Here is a 21,740-nt window from a genome sequence, read left to right as displayed (position 1 = left end):
CATAATCATTTTCTTAATTCTATGTGCAAATTTATTCATACTTGTATCTTTATTCATGAAAAGAGAAAAAAATTGAAACTATGTGTTTACTTTTGGCAGGAGCTGAAATAAATCCCATTGAAGCCTATGTAATGAATAACTACTTAATTCTGGTATAAAAGCCAATCAGCCTTATTATTATTAGCATAATATATATTATAGTATGTAATTAATTAGATAAATTTTATTTGGATACTGAGGCACAGATGGCTCAGTAAACGGCTTCCTGCATTGTGTTGGTATATTTGTAAGTTCATCATAAAGCGCACCGATTTCCTCAATAAGAAATCACTTGTTTAAACAAGAAAGTTTTTTGTCCACAATTTTTTTCTTCACAATTAGTTGTTGTTACACAGCCCGAGCTCAGTTGTGTGTAAATTGACAAGGATACAGTGTGTTTACACTAAGAGCTGCCCATTTGTATGAATGATCGATATATATGCATTCCACCAATATTGAATTTGTCTTAAATCTACATAACAAATTAAAAATCATCGAAGCTGAAAGGCACTTATTTCAATTTTTTTTAAAAAGTGGCGTAAATTCAGTTGAGCTTTTTACTTAACAATAGACTGGCTGTCAATCGAGGCACTTTAATTTAGCATTCCCTTCCCATTTTTTCTAAAGCAGTTGGCTTTGAGTAGACCACTAGAGATTTTTAAACCCCTCAGCTAGAAAGTAACGGGGTGTACTGTGTGGATCATCTGCTCACGCCGGTTTTGTAAGCAGTGTACGGAGGCCCAGTCACTGGTGGGATTACTCTGTGTGACGTTGGGACGGTGAAAGCCCTCAGTAAATTGTCCGAGGCAAAAAGTTAATCTGGTGTAAATGACCTTTGTAGCTCACTGATAGGACAGTAGTAAAAACTCTGGTGTGTGAAAGTCGAAAGTGGTGACAAACTGGAACTAGTAGACACTGGAAAAGCCAACTTTAACATTTGGAAGTTAGCCTGAACAGCCTAACAGAAGAACTGGTAAATAGTGGGCCTTTTTTTGGGGGGGGGGGGTAAGGAATAATTGAAAGCATTTTTGAATTGGATATAAATAGGTCATAGTTAAATTTTTGGCTTTGTTTGCTGGATGACCACAAGTGATCTTTAAGTTGATAGCATTTATTGTAAAAATTGATGTTTTAACTACATGTATTAATATTTTGGATTCAGTATAATTGGGCTAACAGTGGACTACATAGGTGAAAAATCTAACCCCTTTCCTTGATGTCATCTAGCTGTGTAAATTTTTCAGATACTTAGATAACAGTTTAATGAATCAGAGGGTAGGATTTATGTGGGTTGTTGAGAAAGTAGTGATCCTACCTCAAATGTACGATTACTTCATAAGCCAATAATTCAGTGGGTCATTGAAGATATCTCTCATGTATTAATTAATCAGTGAAAAGTCATAATCTGTTAATCTATGTAAACATTTAAAGAATTGGGTCGCAAAGTCAGGCTTGAAAGAAGAGATCTTTTTCTGTTCTTTTTTTTATGAAGATAGAGAAAAGTATAAGTGACAGTATAATGTGTCTTTAATCAGGGCATTTAAACAGTATTTGACCTGCTATAGTCTCCAAGACAAGTGAGCTGATTAGATTTACACAATGGGTTTTACTTTAAGTGACAGAAAGACTGATTGCCTGTTGATGAATTTCTTTGTTTTGAGAGAGGAATTTTTCAGACAACTGGTTTGTTTGATTGATAAAGAAGGATGTGCTTATCACAGAATTGGCTCTGATTGCAATCTTTGGCAATGTGGGGAGAGAGAAAAAAAGACACAAAAAAATATAAATTCACACTCTAATTGACAAGCAAATTCACTTGAACCAAAATTATGGTATCAGTGGATGGGTTGAGTAATCAGTCAGATTGGGGGACTTGCTATATTATAGTGTCTTTTATCTGTCATTTTCCTTCAACTGGATCAGGTCAAGTTTTTGTTTGTGAGAAACAACTGATAGGGCAATGAACTGTTACAGCAGAACAAAACTATAGAAAGGTTTTAAATATTGACAGCACTGGTTTTGTTTCTTCTTCTTCAAAATATCAGCATAATATTGTTTTGAATTTTCGTTAAAAGGTAATTTGATCTTTATTTGTTAAAATCATTCAAATTGACTTACCTAAATATTGATATTTTTAAAGAAAAATATAAAAGCCATTGTGATATGATGCAACAGCCCTTAATTGATAAATGTGGGTGGATTTAGCATGTTATGTTTTCTGCGTAATTTAAATAAGAATATGAAAAATGTATAGTATCTTATGTGATGATTAATCATCAATAACTTACAAAAACAAAAAAATAATAAAGATATGTGTCACACCTTGAAATCTGTGACTAAATAAGTAAAGATATTAAGGCGGAAATTTATTTAATATGTCTTTTTTTGACATTAGACATTTCTTAAAAGAGTTTTAAATTTGATTATTGCTGTAATTTTTCAAACATTGTGAGTAGATTTTAAGTCAATTAGATCTACACGTCTTTTCGAAAGGAATTTTAATGGCCCTACCTAGAAGAACCTTCCAGTGGACTTGAATTGACTACTCGGAGATTTAAAAGTGACTTTCTTTGGAATTCGTCCAGATATTTAAATTTTTGAAGCACATAAATAAAACCTGAATGTCTAGGTTGGCCTAATTGCAGGCACCCAAGACTATCAACAGCTTCACAACAGGTGAAATGGTATCTGTCGCAATTTAAAGCCTGCCAGTTTAAGGCATAACAATGAGAATATTGTATGATATCTGTGGAGAAAAATGAGATGTTTATATCATAGGAGTGATAAGAAATTTAGAATTTACCTGGCATTTATGTTTGAATAGGGCTAATTTTGTTTGAACAGACAAAACTTAAAATATGTGGGTACGTGGCAAATAAAACATTTCCCACTTGATAGATAGTGCACGGAGGCATCTTCAGAGCCAGAAAATTAACAGTTGTCTCTTCTTTCTTGTATAAGTCTGAAATATAGAAAGTAAGCATCACATTTCTTTATTTAATTGAATCTTACATTAAAAATGAGTGTTTCTTAGAAGTTTCGATTGATTACATTAATTTTTAAAGTGAAAATCACTGATTTTTAAGAACAGGTGTGTATCGTGGTTATGCTGAATACCTTGTGAACAAGCATGGCCACACATGACACCGCTGAATGAAATATCAAATATTTACGCGTAGGTGAAGCGTAGACAAAAGTATATTACCCTGTTGAGTGTTGTGACATTCCAGTCTACTTTTGAAAATTGTGGTTCCCCCCGGGGGCATCCAATTAAATACTACCTGGCTGTATCAGTTCTGAATGAAGACTCTGTCATTAATTCATGTGAGAGTTTATACACATATTTACTCCATTTTGCCCAGCTTTCTAAACTCAACTCTTGTATGTTTGTGAACTGGAGCATTTGATCACCCCATCGCATGCAATTCTAGTAGGTTCAGCTTAAAGGCTGATATTATGTGAGCTCTTTTTGAATAAAATTACCATATTGCTGGATGTTGTTTCGTCCTAAATTGGATACTTCATGCTTCTCTGACCGTGGAGTTGAGTAAACCATCATTCAGCCGCTAGGTATCTTAACTTGAACACCCATCTCCCTCCTATTTGAAGGTATGTCTACTTAAGTTCTGATTTTGATTTATTTTTTTATTTCCTAATTTTCCACAGAAATTACTTTGTTTATTTTTTTCTAAACTAGACTTTTGGAAGTTTTTCTGAAGAACTGAAGATTTCAAATAGGAAGTTCTTTATAGTAAAATAGAACAAAATTGGGGAAGTTGATTATTCATCATTTTGATAATAATGTATGTGCATGTTTAAGAGTATATTTTAGAGTAGCTGTGTTTTAAGTAGTAAAAATTGTTTCTTTATTATTCCTGCAGTGTTCAGGGCCTTATTAATTCAATCACAAAAGTACTCTCTGCTACCTAACCTGCATGAATTCCTATGTTTATATTATTAGAATAAAGACAAACTTTTTAACTTCAAATTAAAGCAAGCTAAAATAACTATTGAGCTCGAGGCATACAGTGTAAAAAGCAGTAAACATTTTCTGAACAGATGTGTGCATTTGTTTACCTTTGTACCTGCCAAACTTGTGTCATTTCGTGGAATGAATATGCCAAAATACAGTTGTATCCTTCTTGTATAAAGAGTAATGGCCTAGGCAAAAATGTTTATTCTGTTGCTTCTTGGTATTTTAATTTAATGGCACATTCTTTGGGGAAAAAGCTTTTGACCAATTGGCAAGTTAGACCAACAAGCTGATGTTGGTTTTCCAGAACAGTTTAAAATTCAAAAAGTTTATCACTACCTATATAGACTACTGTAATGCCAAAAAAAATTTTTTTTTCATGATTCATATGATACATGACAATAGTTGTTGACTGTAACAAAAGGCTGATGTATCAGTATACCATCCCATCTGGTTTTTTTTAATGCAAATTGGTGTCCCTCCCTTTTCAAAAATAACCCCCTACCCCCTAAAATAAAACGAAACAAAATTTGAAGAAAAACAACAAAATAACAACAACAGAATTAAGAGACAGACTGGCATTAGAGAAGAAATCTCAGATCTGATCAGCTGAGCAACTGGTAATGTAAGGCAATTTCCCTCATCATTGCCATCAGGATCATCATCAAAAAATAATGATTCACAATGGGACCAGCATGTGAAGTGAGCTCTCCCCAGTGTATTGTTGTCATTCTGCAAAGTGTGGTTTACAGGAAAAGCCTATACTCTGAATGGCATTTTTATGACTAAATCCATAAGTTTCAAACTGTTATGTGTTTTTAGGTGATCATGAAATCAATAAGCACAGTGTTAATTTGGAACAAATGTTTTTCGTGCAGTATTACTTTGCAATCTGCTGCGCCGCAGAACTGATACAAATATTGAATTTCCCATCATGGATTACATCAAGTCAATACATTTAATTCTCTTTAACTTTTTTGTAAATGGTCTTTCTGGAAAACTTGAGAACTCTTAGTTTACAGATTTGTAAACCTCAGCTTGCCAGAATGGTTTTATTTGCCACTGTGCGTGCTTGCAGGAAAATTGAGTCATTTTAGATTTAAGTTTTCATGTTGTTTACTTTATTTGCCATTAAGAATAATGTGTCCTATGCACCTTACTAAACCACAGGAAATTCTAACTTGTTATACTAAGGAAGCAGAAGTGTTTAAGTCAGAAGTTATGATTAAATCAATGTTAACATACAAGAGTCATCATAAAGTCATCATCATAAGTTGACTTACCAAGCTTGATTTGGTATGAGAGTTTTAGATTTGGTTGTACCATACACATACAAAGAATCGGTAGCATATAAGGTTATATTGGGTATATGATTATTGTTTTTTTTTTCAGATTTACTAACCACAAAACATGCCTGTGTACATTAGACTACAATTGTTGTGTTTTTGGTGTTTTTCAGACTTATACACCTCGCAGCATGCCTGCGGCCAGTCCTAATACCACCAGTAGCCAGTCCAGCAACCAAAGCCAGTCTGGGGAACAGCTCAGCCGCACCAACCTGTATATACGAGGCCTGAACCCTAACACCACAGACAAAGACTTGGTCAACCTCTGCCAGCCGTAAGTATTGCAGGACAACCACAGCAATTTGTTAGGGAACTTGGCATCACTCTCTTTTTGCACTCAGTGTAATCTAATGCTTCCAACATGACTCTTGCTTAAACTGAACAACCTTATTTGAAATGGTCAAGTAGAAAATAGAACCAAAGTACCAGTTCATTTGATATTAGCTGAAATCTGAGGTGCAATTACTTTTGTTTCACAGTACCTGCTGTTGACGTCTTTTTAATGTAAATTCACTGTTAATAGAAGTTAAAGACCCGTCTCCAATAGTTGATTGTCTATGAGGTATCATATACCAACAGCTGGTTTCTCATTTTAAGTTTTCCATTCCTTGTACTTTCACTTTTGATGAGGAAAGTGGGTGAAATATATCTGACACAGACCTGCCAGAGGTTGTACTTCCCAATCTTACACAACTGACAAACCAAGATAGAAAGTTACAGAAATCTTCAATCTTCCCTGCTTTTTGTATTGCTCAACGTGACTCACTTGTCAAGGCGAAGGTGCCTGGGAAGCTGTACAGTGCACCATTTCCATGAGGAGAAGCCAGGAAAGTGCCATTGCAATCATTTAATTTCACTCTTCTTCTGAAGACTTGGTGAATCATGCAATACGAACTGGAACTGGGGAGAAATTTATTAAGTTTAACAGTATCGATGCACATGAGGTGTTGGGATATTAAGTTGGTTTCATGGGACATCTTTTCGAGATCTACCAATACCAAAGCTCATGGTTTTCTTTAAGTTCATTCACAAAAAAGCTGAATTAACTAGGGATTTTTCAATTACATAGAATTTAAATAAATGAGTCACAGATTTATTTTGGGGATAGAGATCCAAGAACCCCTGTTTTTAGATCAAGATAAAAATATATGATCCCCCAAGAGGTTTATATATCTGGGAGGTGTAAAAAGATCTGAACAGCTACTTCAAGGGCAACCTCAAAATTCTGCCAAAGGTATTCATCATGCTGTTCTAATAAGTAAGGAAGGGAGCACTGTGATTTTACAAGTGCTGCACTTTGCGTACCACTATAAAAGCAATTATTTTCTGAATTATTATTGAAGCCTGGTTCTTTTGAGTTTTGAAACTTGACACAGGATAAAAGTTACTTATGAATCACATAGTACTTGAATTAAATAATGTTGATCTTTAATTTCATATAATTTCATAATACAAAGGAAATAATTATTGATATTTTTGTTTTCATCTTTTATTCTGTGATTATTAATTATGAATTAATGGCTGATGTCATATGATATACACGTAATATCAAAACATTGATTTTTGTGTAAAATTTCAAACATATTGATTTTACAAGAGTTTCAAAACTCAACCAGATTCTATAGTTCTAAATCAAGGCTGTCACATTTTGCAGAGTATATTTATAGATAAAGGTACATATGTGACATCTCCTTTTGTTAAATGAAACATTACTGTTGGATAAGACCCAAAACCCTCCTTATGTACATGTATTCTTAGAATGCACGAACACAAGTTTATTTTTGACCTTCTTAGTGCATCAGTTACAGTGTTCATCAAATGAAAAAGATTTTGTAAAAGACTGCAGTAGTTCTTTTTTATGTATATTGGATGCCATTGAAATAAAGAGAGGAAGATTTAGGAACTTTCGAGAATGCAGCCATTAAAACAGAGATATTGACTCTGGCCCCTTGGTACTCAAAAACAGAATGAGACCATGTTAATGATTTTCTATGCAATTTGCATTGGGTTTGTTATCTGATTGAAGCATCACCATAGAGGCAAGCCAACCCTGCAACCTGTTTTTGTCTTCATGGATGCTTTATTATGTAAATGGTATTGGTTATTTTTTGTCATATTCATCCGCGAAGAGATCTCGTTAAAAAAAAAATGAAGGATCTTAGTGTTGTTTGGACTAAACACCAGGAAGATCCCCACATTCTGCAGGTTGCGAGAGCCAGCTACAAGAAAACTTATTGTAGGAAGGAACCATGAGCTATCTAGCCAATTAATAAGACAGAATGGGAGACATATTCTGTTTAGACTAGATACTAATTCACTGAGTATAAATATTTCTACAGGAATGTCAGATTTCTTATTTGCCTTGCAAAATGATCTTGATGTATGGCAACAGAGATGATGAGGCATGTATATGCATGAGATTCACCTGCAAAACAGAATTCTCAAGAGTTACAAGACTGGCAAAAGGTTGGAGATAGATTTCTTGTTTTTTAGTGCTGTCTCTCTGGTTGCATTCATGGAAAGGAAGATTGCTGTAGCTGCTTTGTATTAACCTTTGCTGAGTAACTATACAATAATGTTTCTCAAATGTTTGAGAACTCTAAAGCAATTCCATATTTTGTGCACTGCAAAGGGTGAGGGGGAAAGAGGTTGTCTCAGCTTGAGAAGATGTCAAAGATGTGATCCAGTGAATAATGAAAAACTTGTAAGAACAGTTGGATACAAGATGAATATGGATGCTCTCTCTCTCTCTCTCTCTCTCTCTCTCTCTCTCTCTCCTTTCTCTCTCTCCTAAGTGAAGGTCTCCAATATGCCCACCAAGAAGCACACCAGAACTTTTTCACATTGAGATCAACAAATAAATGATTCACACAATATTATGTAACTTTCAGATTTTGGAGGAAAAAAAATATAAAGCATAAACATTTGACATCTGGTTCTTATCACATGAAAACTTTGTCGAATGTTTGGGTGTAGGATTCCATGTCATTTTCTAAATGAACAAAACTCATGGTGTAGGAACTTTAGAGTTTTATTGGCTTCATTCTCAAGGGCAGGAGTTGGATAAAAAAAATGAAAGTTCCTTTAGTAACAGAGATTCAGACAGGAGAGGAGGGCGACTAATCTGAATTATTTCTTACGACAAACAATGCATGAATATTTAGACTTAATGATTCAACACTTGAATTACAATACATGGTCAGTATAGCTTTCGTTATATCTTACTGTCTCTGTAAATCCAAGAAAGCAATTGGAATCAAAGAACTTGGACATTCTAATTAACTTAAATGAAAGCAGTGGAGACATTGAAATGTATCATCCTTAAAATTTGTTGTAATGAGTTCAAGGTCTGATAAAGAAGCACACACAGAGGGGATATTGGAGAGAACAGAGGTTCAGTGTTGGCACCAGCGCCTGTCTGGAGCCGGCAGTGTTATTGGGAAGGTCGTCAAGGTTATCAGATGGTTTCCCCCTCATCAAAGTGCTGCTGGTTAAATGAGTTGGCATTAGTCAAGCTTAGTTAACAGATTACACACAGACTAACTAGCGTATCCTTTACACACACTAACCAGCATATCCGTTTGTCCCGCCATTTTCAACTCTCCAGGGCCTACCTGATGCTCGCTCGCGCTCTCTCTCTCTCTCTCTCTCTCTCTCTCTCTCTCTCTCTCTCAATATGTGACACTGGAGATGATGGAAGATGATGATGAATTTTTAAGTGGCAGAATATTTGGTGATTAATAATACTACTACTTTATGACAGGAAACGCTCATTATGTCACAATGATTCTAGGATCAAGTGATCTGTTTGGAAAGAGAGATTGAAAGATAATGTCATTTGTTGTCACTCAGTCACTTATCAGAGAAAGAAACGTTCTATAATAGTGTATATTTTTCGAAGTTTTCTTCAATTTACTGGAATAATGAATGAAAGATTACAATGATTGTTATTTTTATTACAACACATTTGTAAAATGTAGTCATACAAATGCAAATGTGGTGGGGTAATTAAAAAAAGCAAGTATTAGATATCTCTTTAATGCTGTTGAAACATTTAAAAAGATGGAGAAACTCTCTAGGAAGTACTATAAATACATTAAAAGAATATACGTTTTGGAAAATAAGGACCTTGAAACATCCTTCTGTTTGCTCAGACTTGGTAGAGGACATTTCAATGACATTCTTTAGGAAGGATTAAGCATCCAACGCCTATCAGGGTGTCATATTCGGTCGTATCCAGTTCTCTTCAATTGTGTCACCATTCTATGGACTAGCTGGCTACCTCTTGAGAAATGAGATTTATTTTTTTAGATTTGTAGATTACTGGGAGGTACTCTGGTAATATTGAAAAATATATATCATCTTGATACAAGGAATTTTATGGTTAAGGAAAGTTAATTAGACAATTTAAACATTGCATAATGGTGGTTACTATGCAGAGAAGGCTCATGTCAGCTGTATACATTTTGACATTATCTCTCTCCCTTGCATTTTGGTATGCAAGTTTTATGTGGCTGTTAATTCAAGAACCTGTGATTGATAGAGGGGAGAAGCTTTTTTTTTTCCAGACAGAAAATTCAAATCAATGTCAAACGGGTTTAGTCTCTTCTAGGACTTATCTATTGAAAAAAATCTGGAGAATCTGTCCGTTCACTGTTTTACTTGGGTTTTGCCTATACAGTTATGTAATCACCTAGTAAAGAGATATATTCCCTATAAATGCTGATAACACGAAAGGAGTGCAAATAAATGTTTGTACACATATCATGTAACAGATGCATGGGCCACAGTGTTTGATATCTGCTTTTATTAAAAAAAATATTCAGTTGCAAGGTCCTTTTCTTTGTTAATTGAATTCTTGGAGAACTTTGACCAGAGATAGCTCTGCAACACCCAAGCTGTCCAAAGTGTTGGCTGCCAGGCCAAATGGAGACACACATTTATTCATGTTTCTCAGCGGACCATGAAGAGGATTCTGTAGAATAAAGTGATGAATTTATTAGAAAGAGCTGTTAGGGGTGTTATCATCTATAGAAAGGCAGAAACATAATCCTTTTTTCTGCTTTTAATGAGTAGTGTCTAGATCTTCTTTTTTTTTGTTAAGAGTTATCTAGCTGTGTTTATCTGTTAGGGAAAAAAGAGACCTTTAAAACCCTAAACAAGATAAAACTTATCGGGACTTGTAACTGACATTTCTAATTCTTCAATCAGTTACATTTACAGTAAGAAAAACTATACTTGGGATTTAAAGAAATGTCTTATTCATTGAGGGCACTGAACAGTGTATCAAGTTCCGTTTTCACATACACTTATATGTCTATCTTTTGTCAGTTCATTGTTCTGATCAATAAAGAAAATGGAAAATCAATACTTTACCCAATTTTTATTTTGCTTACACGATTACTTGACACTAATTTGTCATGCTTTTTAAGTACCAGAATGTTGACATGTTTTGTACGGAATTGTTTGTTTGAATGTATTTTTTTTTACTTTTGTAGATATGGCAAAATCATTTCCACCAAAGCAATCATAGACCAACAGACAAATAAATGCAAAGGTCAGTAAAGGTCACCTCTATAAATTACATCCTCAGGTCTGACCTGTGTTACTCAAAAACTCAACTCCAGACATGCAGTGTTGGAAAGAGACATGCAAGTGTTCTCTTCAGAAATTATTTGAAAATATGAAGCTGAAAATACTGAATGTGAAATCCTGGCTTGATTTTTATAAACATGCATATATTAACAAATTCAATGGAATCTGAAGTGTTCTAATTTCCAGTTGAATTGCTTCTCGGGTTTGAAGTTAATGATACATCATGTCTGACAAATTGTTCACACCACCACCAGCCAGTGAGGCATAGGAGCGATATTTTATCAGAGGTTGAATCATTGGTGGCAGAATGTTGATCAAATTTACAAAAAAAAAATAAGAAATACATAATCATAGAGAAATGTGTCTTATGTTTGCGTGAAGGAGATCCGGATCTGTGAACTCCCTCCCAAAATTCTCTGAAACGAAGTTGACCTCACTTAACCTGGTATTAGATGAACCACAGCCTTGGCATTTTGTTGGCTATAGAAAATGACTAGCATTCACCAAATTACCAATTATTGTAAAAAGCACCAATCAGAACTGCTATTATTACGCGTAGTTAGGAGTAAAAATGTGATTGGGGAGCTGCGCCATACTGTCTATGGGCGAAGTATGATAACGATCAGACAGTACTGAAGATCAATAGGGACAATCATGCAGATATGATTTTTCTCTCATAATGAAGAGCCCTGTTTATTCAGAAATTTTTATATTTGAAATTGAAATTGTAGTCTTTAATTTTTAATGTAGTTTCAGCAACAAGTGAAAGTCTGATTAACTTCATGTACTGTAACTGAAAATAGTTCATTAGTTCAGGTCATTGTGTAAGATGATTAGATTTCATTATATGATGTAAACATGGTGAACAAATGAAAATGACAAATGATTGTCAAAGTTGAAACATAGAGAAGTGGACTGCTTTTTCAGACCATTCGTCTATTGCTTACTTGTATAGAGTCAGATTTCAATTTTTTGGTTTTAAATTGGTCTCCAGGACTCAAAGGTCAAAATTCATCCCTATTATAAAATGGATACCCACATGAATTATATTGGTACACAGAAGCAACATATTGGAAGTGTTATAATCATCTCCAGCAGTAGCAGCAGTAGCTGATGTGTATCTATATACACAGTCCCTCGAGAGACCGTATATAATTCCATAATGAAATATCAGTGGTCCATTAAACTCTTCAGCTTTAGACATAGGGGTCCCATTAATGGAATCCTAACAGCATTTATCTAGTTGTTGGAAAATATTATTGCATTTAGTACATCAATATCTTGTGAATCTTTTGTAAGATAAGACTCTTTCCCTTTGTATTTTGATGTTTGGTTTTGAGTACCAAACATATTGCATTTGTAAACATTTTTTTTTTTTGTATGTTTGCAGGATATGGATTTGTGGACTTTGAATCACCTTCGGCTGCAGAGGTTGCAGTGCAAGCCTTACAGTCACAGGGCATTCAGGCACAGATGGCCAAAGTAGGTCAAAGTAACACATCAACATGCATTCTCCCACCCTTATTCATGTCCCAGAATCAGTAACAATTAAATGTAAAGTAATATAGTCATAGAGCAAAACAAAATACAAGTACATGAAAACATGTATTTCATAAACAATGAAATACATGTACCAGTAAATGTATTTTGTAGTTAATCTTGATAACAAAATGGTAGAAAATTATTGGTAGCAGATCTTGATGGCCTCGCTTGTTTCTGGGATTGGACTGCAGGAACAATATTCTCTATGTGGTTACTGGGAGGGGATGTACACAAAGAGATTCAAAACTGTGCCTTCATTCCTATTATCCTGTAATGATCAGGGTGATTGTTAGAAGTTGCAAGATGAAATTTCTAATCTGCACTGAATTTTATCTGCCTGTCTCTAAGATTAATTCCTCTGTGAGGTACTTGTCCTGATATTGTACAGAGCACCATGCAATGATGGATGGCAGCCATACAATAAGGAAGTGTGATGCACATCTAAAGCATCTTAATCTCACAAAAATCAACTCTCATAAGTAGTTACACTACTTTTATATGCCATGTAGGAAGTTTTGTGAGATGATTGGATTGCCATAAACATGATGAATTAAAAAAATGTGTTGATTTTTTTTTTGTGTAAGTAATGTACTTCTCCATTCTCCCAAATCAGATATTTATACATTTATTGCTTGCATCAAAAAAAAAAAAGATTCCAGCACTGTCTGATCAGGGATGATACAGAAATGTGTTCTCAGTCATCAGAAACAGCTCATCCTGGAGACACGAATGAAATAAAAAACAAAACAGCACAAATAATTCAACAATGTACGATTAGGAAGATTGTTTTTCCCACTGATCCTAAAACACAGCTTGTATCTTGCTGTAGCATCAGATGCCAAGGGAATTCGGTTGGTTGGTACTTAGCAAAGAAATTGGTATTGTTTCTGCTGACGATGCTATTAGATTGCACAACAGAAGCTGAAAACGATATTTGTAAGGAACCATTAAAAAGTTCATAGTCCATTTCTCTAATGGAAGTAGGGTTTTAATCTGAATCTGATTGTTGTGGGATTCATGTCAACCCCTCTAAAAAGTGGAAATTATAATCCCAAAGGAAAAGATCATCCTTAAGTAGGTTCCCTTTGGAAATAATTCTGTGTTATGCTAATGCTATGTCATACAGTTCCTATCCCCCCCCCCCCCCCCCTCCATTTAATGGAAAATGAGGTGAAAATCTTGAAGTCACCAAGTTAAATTTCAAACAGCACAAGGTGTTACCAATTTCATTTTTATTTTTTGCTTAAGTGGTCATGGTCAACTTTGCAGGTCAAGGTCAAATTAAAAAAAAAGCATGGCTTTTGGTTGATATGTAGGTATTAAGTCACCTTTATTTCCCATTCATTTTCTATCTTAATGGCACTTCCTAATATTCCCTTTTGTGATGTGTCAGGGAGATGGAACATGAAAGGGACTGGGAACAGACATTTGTTTTAGGATTACTAGCTGTCCTATTGATTAACAAGCTGCTGGTATCAGATGACTATTTGCATAGAGTCCATGACTGAAATGATTTGTCAATTTAGAATGTTCGGCAGATGTCATGCAATCTACTGATTTAGCAACTTATCTCTAAATTGTTCATGACAGTAGCTAATTACTCAGAGTTTTGATTTAGTCTCTCTCTCTCTCTCTCTCTCTCTCTCCACAATTTGGAAAATTTAAAGAGGCTAAACCCAACAATGCAACAGCTGTTGTCTTGGCTAGAGTTTCTTTATTGTATTTTTAGTATTCAAGGTCATTATACAACCTGCCACAACAATTTTATTCATAAGATGCATTAACTATCAGCTTATTTAGTAGTTGTGTATAATGTTATTTTGACCTGTTGTCCTTCCAGTATTTTCATTTCCATAGCAACAAATGGATTCCAATTTTCCTGATGAATCACTATTAGATGGAACAATACATCACACTTGTGTGACATTCTCCAGTGAAAATGCCAGTCCCAACTACTGGGACAATTTATAACAAAATTCTGAGCCTGGCTCTGTTGTATAAGGCAATGATGTAAAAATGTGGGATCAGTGTAATTTCATGCCAAGCAAATTACCACAAAAAATTTTTAATTTTCACTGCTATCAGGGAATTCATTCCAGGGGATATGATAAGGACCCTTTTTTGCAATGCTCATTTCATACTGCGCAGATGGCATATGAAAAAAAAAAAATATTTATGTAATGTGTATGTACAAACAAGCATGTATGTAGGTGTGTTGGAACACACAATGTTTTGACATATTTTACCTGACTGTTCAGTGTAGCCCACACCTGAATGAACACGACATATTTATGAGTTGTATATTAAGTGTCAAACTATCACCAGAAATTCCTTTCTTCAGTGTGTGTTTAGTGTTTACACTCAGAAGAATGAGGGGAGGGGCGGAATTATTGTTACATACTTTTGGCACTTTACCTGTTAGAACAGAGCTAGTGCAAACCACTTCATTTTAAATCATCTGTCATGCAGTCCCAGATATTACAATATAGCATGCATCTGATTTCATTTTGCCTCTGTAATGATTCTTTTTCCTGTCATTTACACCTGAATGAAAATTGCATTATTTAAATTAGATGAAAAAAATCATTCTGAGGATAAACGCTCATATGTATAAAGTTGGGTGATAAATTGACATGTGGTAAAATTTTAGAGAAAGATTTCTGTAAAAATTATCTTTCAACATGTGTGACTTTAAGAGGGTTAAGAGATAATGACCGAAGGGCCAGCGATGTATGACCCCTCTTTCGTTGACCTTAAATCTCTAATGGTATCATCATGTGAATGAGATGAGGCATTTGAGGGAAAATCTCTTGTATTCAGCTCATGAATAAAATTAGCATTTTTGTGCACTGATTTTATGCTTCAGGGTACTCCATTTAAAGCCTAGGGTCTGGAACCACATGCCTGGTGCTTCTTGCCCAGTGGATGTTCAGTCAAGCTGTTTTATAGCAAAAAAAAACAAAAATGAAATAACCCAGAACATTGACATCTAAGTCACTACATCATTTATGCAATATGTAAAGTAGGGATATTTGGCAACAGAAATGTGATGGGCTTCTTAAAATATTTTACAAACACTCTCAGTAATGATATGTATCATGTCGTTGCCTTGGAGTTGAGTACTATGTAAGCAGCTAGTATCTAATTAATGAGTAAAACTGATAAAGTAGATACTTGTGTATGAATCATGAGTATTTATAGGAGTAAATGAATATGAATTTCATTATATAAACATGGGTATACATCATGCATTTTATGATGATATTGATCAAGTACCTCTCAGATGTCACATATATTTCATGTTGAAAATGATTCAAGTAATTAATGATTCATTATGGATAATATAACATGGCTTCTAAATGGAATTTATAATGAATTTCAAAATACCAGCTATTTCCCCAACCCCTTTCCCCAATACCCATTCCAACATGCATACATTGAATGAATTAAAAGTCAGATGTATAGAAAACTTATGGAATTTTTGAATTCATATTTTTTGTTTAATTTCAGCAACAAGAGCAGGACCCTACAAACTTGTACATTGCCAATCTCCCAATTTACTTTGCTGAGACCAATTTAGAGAACATGTTTAAAGACTATGGGACTGTGATTTCTACAAGAATTTTACGAAAACCGGATGGAATTAGCCGGGGAGTTGGATTCAGCCGAATGGAATCCAAGGAAAAGTGTGAGCGGATCATTGACCAGTTCAATGGGAAAATTCTTCCAGGTAACAATCCACTCAAAGATAGGTGCCAGAGAGTCTTAATTAGATCAATCTGTGTGTTTGTTTTTTACAAGCATTGCACTGCAAGCATGCAGCCCTCCCAGATATTCTCACTCAAATTCCCATTCAAAACCGCTTAGACATTCTCTTATGAAAATTAAGTTGAACTAGATAGGTCATGTGGTTCTTGGATTTTGAAACATGCATTAATTATGTCAATTACCGGTAGTTAAGTATCAATTGTATCAGACCATAGAACAATTTTTTCAAATCATTGAAAATTTGTGTTGAATTTAACAAGGACTGGCATGAAGAGATTGGATATTTATAAGTCTCAATTCTGATTGTGTTTGGCAGGCCATTGAAGCTGAATGTTTACCTTCCATGAACCGAATGTGTGTAATTGAAATTTGATAGCATTAATTGCAAGGGGTTTAAAACATTTTTGAACCTAGTTGATTAAATGAGGTCTTTCTTACAAGGCCTTGTTGAGAATGAAAAGTAAGGAAAATGTCATTAAAAAGGAGAAATCTTTTGTTGCACTTAGTTTGCTCAGGAACAAAGAGTCAATATTTGAATGCAGGCAGTATTAGATTAGAGATTGGTTGGAATATGTCAACTCCCCATGTAAGGAATGAATGGTGCCTTGTTGTTTGCAGTAATTATGAGCACACTATGAACAGTAATTCTAGGTCTTTGTGAGTCTCTGTAGTGGAACTGTCAAACTGTTGCATGATTATTCAACTGAAAGAAAGCTCTGCCAATGCTGTGCACATTGGTAAAGTTCTTGGAAGAAAGTTCCCTGTGTTAGAAATCTTCTAGTGTCAAAAGTCATGAAAGAGATATTAATTCGGTTAATTAGATCTCCACAATGGAGACAGATCGAATAGAAAGAACGGCCCTGAATGGAAAAGTTAGTACATTCTTAAAAGGCACCTCATGCTTCCACTTAATAGTTTAACTGTGGGGTCTCATCACGTAGTCAGACATAGCGTCCCCATTCATGGGGACTTGTTCTTTGGACTACTACCTGTGGGACCCATACTATTTTTGTGTTATGGACATTCGACTGTCCGGGTTATTTTGCATTTATGGCAGTTTATATGGTATTGACCTATTGTTTATGGGCAGTATGAAGGTTAATAGGAAGAAGAGTCATGCTGGCTGGCAGCTCCCTCTGACAAATTATAAGTACATTGCAAATGAACCACTGTTTTACTGGTATCAACACAATCCTTTACCTTTAACCTTATATGTTCCTCGCATCATATCAAGGATCTTTTGAAAGACGAACATTTACAGTCATTATGATTTTACTTATGTGGTTCATGCTTTAAATTCATTCAGAAATCCTTCACCTTGAAAATCACTGTATTTTACATATATTTGAAATTTGTTGTAAGAATAAAAGCATTTTTTAAAAAAAATTCTGCATTTGATATTAAAGCCTGATTGCTATATATGTTGATGTGATTATTTGATGTAGGCTGCACTGAGCCCCTCCTGGTAAAGTTTGCTGATGGTGGAAACAAGAAGAAGACCGCCATACCACAGATCAGGAACGAGGTAAACAATTAGCCCTGGTAACTGTTGCCATGGTGATAGCTATTTATCACTGTTTTGAGTTTTATGGGACCCTGCTAAATTAAAACTAATGTGTTTATTTGAATTTATTTAACCTGCATATTAGACAGTTATCTGCAGTATCGTTACCTAGGATTATATACTTGATTATATACATACATGAGTTTATTAGCTAGCTCATAGATTTTTGTTTGATAGTTTTTTTTTTCAAATTCATTAATCTTACTCAGAAGGAACATATCAAATTGTATCATGTTCTTGAATGAACTTTCACTAGATAGCTTAACTCTATATTTATATTCAGATTTCATAGAATCCAATGAAAATCAAATATAAAGTTTGCACTTTCAAATGAGGCAAAGCTAGAGCAATATTTTAAGCATGATCATAACTATTTCACATTCAATTAAAATGCACAAAAATTGAAATTGTAAAAGTTACGTATTAAGACCCTGTTTATAATGTCCGCATGGCCTCAATATGTACAAGTGAATATGATTTTAAGCATGATGAATTTGTAGGGATTGTAAATGAATTTTATAATTCATAAAGAAAAATTAATTGACACAAATGTGAATCATGACAGAATACATATATTTATGCATGCACTGACCCAGAAATTGTAACTTGAGTACCACAATTAAAATTAAATGGAAAAATTATAAAGAGTTATTACGTCATGTAGTTGGGTTTCCACTAATCTTTTACTGGTTCTCCTTCCTGCAAAGGACTGGGAACCAGGCCATATTTAATTATCCTGGCTTTTCACTGACCTGCACTTTTTTTTCGGATTTTTCTTTAGTTGGCCCAGAGTTTGGTCGGTCTTGACAAAAGCGGATCCCTCCAAGCCTACTTCCAACAAATGGGCGATGTAATGAACATTTTCAATTTGTTCTCTTAATAACTGTCCCCCTCTATTTCATTTTTTTTTTTTCAAATTTCTTTAATTTTTCTCCCAGCTAGCTCTCTTCATTTATGTGAAATCAGCTCATATTTGGCATGCTTCTGATATTGTACTTCTAGAAGATATTTGTTTTAAATATTTAGGAAAAAAAAACATATCATTCTTCATTCTTAAAAGGGAAATGGGGGAGGGGTATATACAATGCAAAAACCGCTTTATATAAGAATAAAAGGGGGCAATTTGGTATTTATTCTCTTATGGAGCTGCATGCATGCATTCCTCGGTGGTTTGGTTTTCCGTCTGTGTGAATTAACACCTGTATTTTGTCCTTTGTTATTAGACTGTCTGTTTGCTAATTGTTTTACTAACAAAATAGTGTCTTAATCTGTAAATTTATATCTTTTAGAATCAACCTTGCATATGGTTGAGATTATAAGCATGATTATGAGTATTTGTACAGATATAATATATTAATATGCCATGTTTATGATTAAAGCAGAATTCTTATTATCATGGAACTGTTGATTTTTTTTCTGTTTATTTCACGTTTTTATGCATATAACTATTTTATTGCTGTGTTTAAAGTTACATCTGAGTAATCTAAGAGTGAAATATTCATTTTTTGTGTATGTATAAATCAAGAAAGTCCTAAGTTTGATTGATGTATTTCTTCATTACAGCCCAGTTTAGCTTTAGCTGCCTATGCTGACCAAGCTCTTGCAACAAATGGGTAAGTTTCACAACAAACACAAACGTTTATTTGCAAAATATGCATGTCAATGTTTTATTTTGGGGGGGGGGGGGTGGGGAGAGGGGGGAGGGGGCGAACGGGGATGATGATTAAAAGTTTAGGACAGATCAGTTGGACAAGGAGACAAAAATAAACCAATAAATTAGGTACGGTAATTAGCTGCTGTACCTTAAATATTTCTCAAAATATCAGTAATATAATTAATTGATAAATTTTTGTTTACAATCTTGATGGTCTTAAAAGTGTATTTTCTAGTAACAAACGACTCTAATTGGCATTTGTCTGAAGTCACTCTGAAAGAAAAAACCTATTTGTTTAAGTCACATGCCATGTGCAGTACAGTTAGACAGTGAAATAGTGTTCAGTGAAGCTGTGTGGCACGCTGTCCCCTCACGTGACTGTTAATCTCCGCTGAGTTTCTGATTAATTACTGTTGTAAAGTTGACATATTTTATAGTTTTCTGTCTGCTGGGTTGTTTTTTTAATGTGAACAGATAGACTTCTTTTTATCCTCCAATCAATAGTCCTTGTGACTTGGGTGCCCTCTGTACAGTCATGTTTAGGAGAAGTCTCTTAGGGTGTAAATTTTTTTAAAAGTTCAAATCCCAACTTCAGTTGAAAGCTCACTCAAACAGTTAATTTACATGTATATAACAAAAAACTTGCAGAACCTTTTTGCACATGTTGCATATGATTTAAAAGAGATATTATTCGTTCATCTTTTATCAACATCCTTGAATAGTTGTGGTCATAGCAATATGATACAGTATATTTCTTCATTGTTTTAATAAAGTATAATCCTGAGGAACTTTCAGCTATTGATGCATTTTCCTACATAATGCTCCTGCCATTAATCTTCCCTAAGGAGAAGTAGCTTCCTTAGCTGATGCTATCAGACCAAATTACTTTTTTTTTCTTTTCCGCTCTGGCATTTTCCAGCAGCTTTTGGCCCAATGGTATTGGATTAATTTTAAAAGTCAGTCTTATACAGACCTAATTAGATATACCATGCGTAGAAAAGAGCTCTGTATTTGGAATAATTTTACTAAAATTTTAGCTTTTGATAATTTTTCAAAAGAGCAAGAAAAATGAGGTTTTTGAAGCATTGTGAAAACAAAATTGTGCAAGAATGTTTAGACTTAAATTGATTTTAATGCAGTTGTTTGTAGATTCTATTTGATTTAAAGTAGAATGTTCTGTTAAACTGTTAAACAAACATCAGTAAATTGAAAACAATGAATATATAAATTATACATATATCGCAGTGAGTTTAACGTCCCAACTCCTTCTTCTCTATGTACTTTTTACTTTACTATCACTGATCCTGGTCTATCTCAAAGTAATCAGGTTGGACTGTATTAACTTTGTTAATATTAAAATTGCCTATTCATTTTGTGTGTGAACAACATCCTGTAAGATTATTTGTCATTGTTTACAACATTATTTATGTACTGTTAGTAGTTTAAAGTATATAATCTGATACTTATACATTGTTTTTGTTGCAGTGTTGGGACCCCTGCCTTAATGACCCCCGCTGGTCTGACCCTGCCCCGATACACAGTGGCCACCACTCCCCACACCTACCAAGTGGCCCAGGCTAACCCAGCCGCTGCTGCCGCCGCCACAGGCTGGGTCCACCCCGGGTACATCATGCAGCCACCAACAATGGCCCATGTGAGTCCGTATTCCTACTTTCATGGACAGTCTGGTTTAGTTGATCAGAACTAAGAGACCTAACTCTTTAAAACAAACATTGCCAATTCCATGTGCAGAATGTTTTAGATAAAAATAGGGGGAAACATCCGCTCTGTTATGGGTTTCTCTCTATTTTTCATTTTCTTTTTTTTTAAGATTTCTCACATAGATGTTAAATATGACATTGATTTCTTTAACTCCATTTAGAAAAGTTATTTCTCATTTTGAACATTTTTTTTCATCTTTTATAGTGTTTTATATGATGTTTTGCTTGCGTGTGATTATTGTTTTTACATGTCAATGAAATCTATTTTACTGTAGAAGAGGTAGATTTTTGTGGGTATAGACGTAGTGTTACGAGACATTTAACTGAGGGTGTTGTCATCGTTTTCATGTGATGAGGATTATTTTTTTTTTTACGATTGAATGTGAACTTAGTACAAAATAAGGGACAACATGGTTGCAAAACAACATCTAATCTATTTCAAATGTGCCAACAATCTCTTTAAAGATAATATAACTGTAGCAAACTAAATAGAATGATACAACATGTACCAGTCCAGTATGCCTTAACAACTGTATCT

General features: G+C 34.4%; 1 protein-coding gene across 9 annotated transcripts in view; it reads left to right on the top strand.

Moving 5' to 3' along the window:
* The window catches only part of LOC128163727 (RNA-binding motif, single-stranded-interacting protein 3-like), a 78,362-nt gene that overhangs the window by 46,547 nt on the left and 10,075 nt on the right, over positions 1–21,740 (top strand). For 8 of the 9 annotated variants that reach the window (XM_052827371.1, XM_052827376.1, XM_052827377.1 and 5 more), the window contains 8 exons: positions 5,472–5,632; positions 10,857–10,915; positions 12,344–12,435; positions 16,006–16,225; positions 17,709–17,788; positions 18,609–18,677; positions 19,391–19,440; positions 20,967–21,135. In XM_052827371.1, coding sequence (XP_052683331.1) covers positions 5,472–5,632; positions 10,857–10,915; positions 12,344–12,435; positions 16,006–16,225; positions 17,709–17,788; positions 18,609–18,677; positions 19,391–19,440; positions 20,967–21,135 — 900 coding nt within the window. The remainder of the gene's footprint in view (positions 1–5,471; positions 5,633–10,856; positions 10,916–12,343; positions 12,436–16,005; positions 16,226–17,708; positions 17,789–18,608; positions 18,678–19,390; positions 19,441–20,966; positions 21,136–21,740) is intronic. The other variant, XM_052827373.1, reaches the window with a different exon arrangement.

Source organism: Crassostrea angulata, chromosome 9, assembly GCF_025612915.1.
Source record: "Crassostrea angulata isolate pt1a10 chromosome 9, ASM2561291v2, whole genome shotgun sequence".
Classification (NCBI taxonomy): Eukaryota; Metazoa; Mollusca; class Bivalvia; order Ostreida; family Ostreidae; genus Magallana; species Magallana angulata.
The sequence above is the reverse complement of the archived record's forward strand: the minus strand, read 5'-3'. Positions and strand labels throughout refer to the sequence as shown.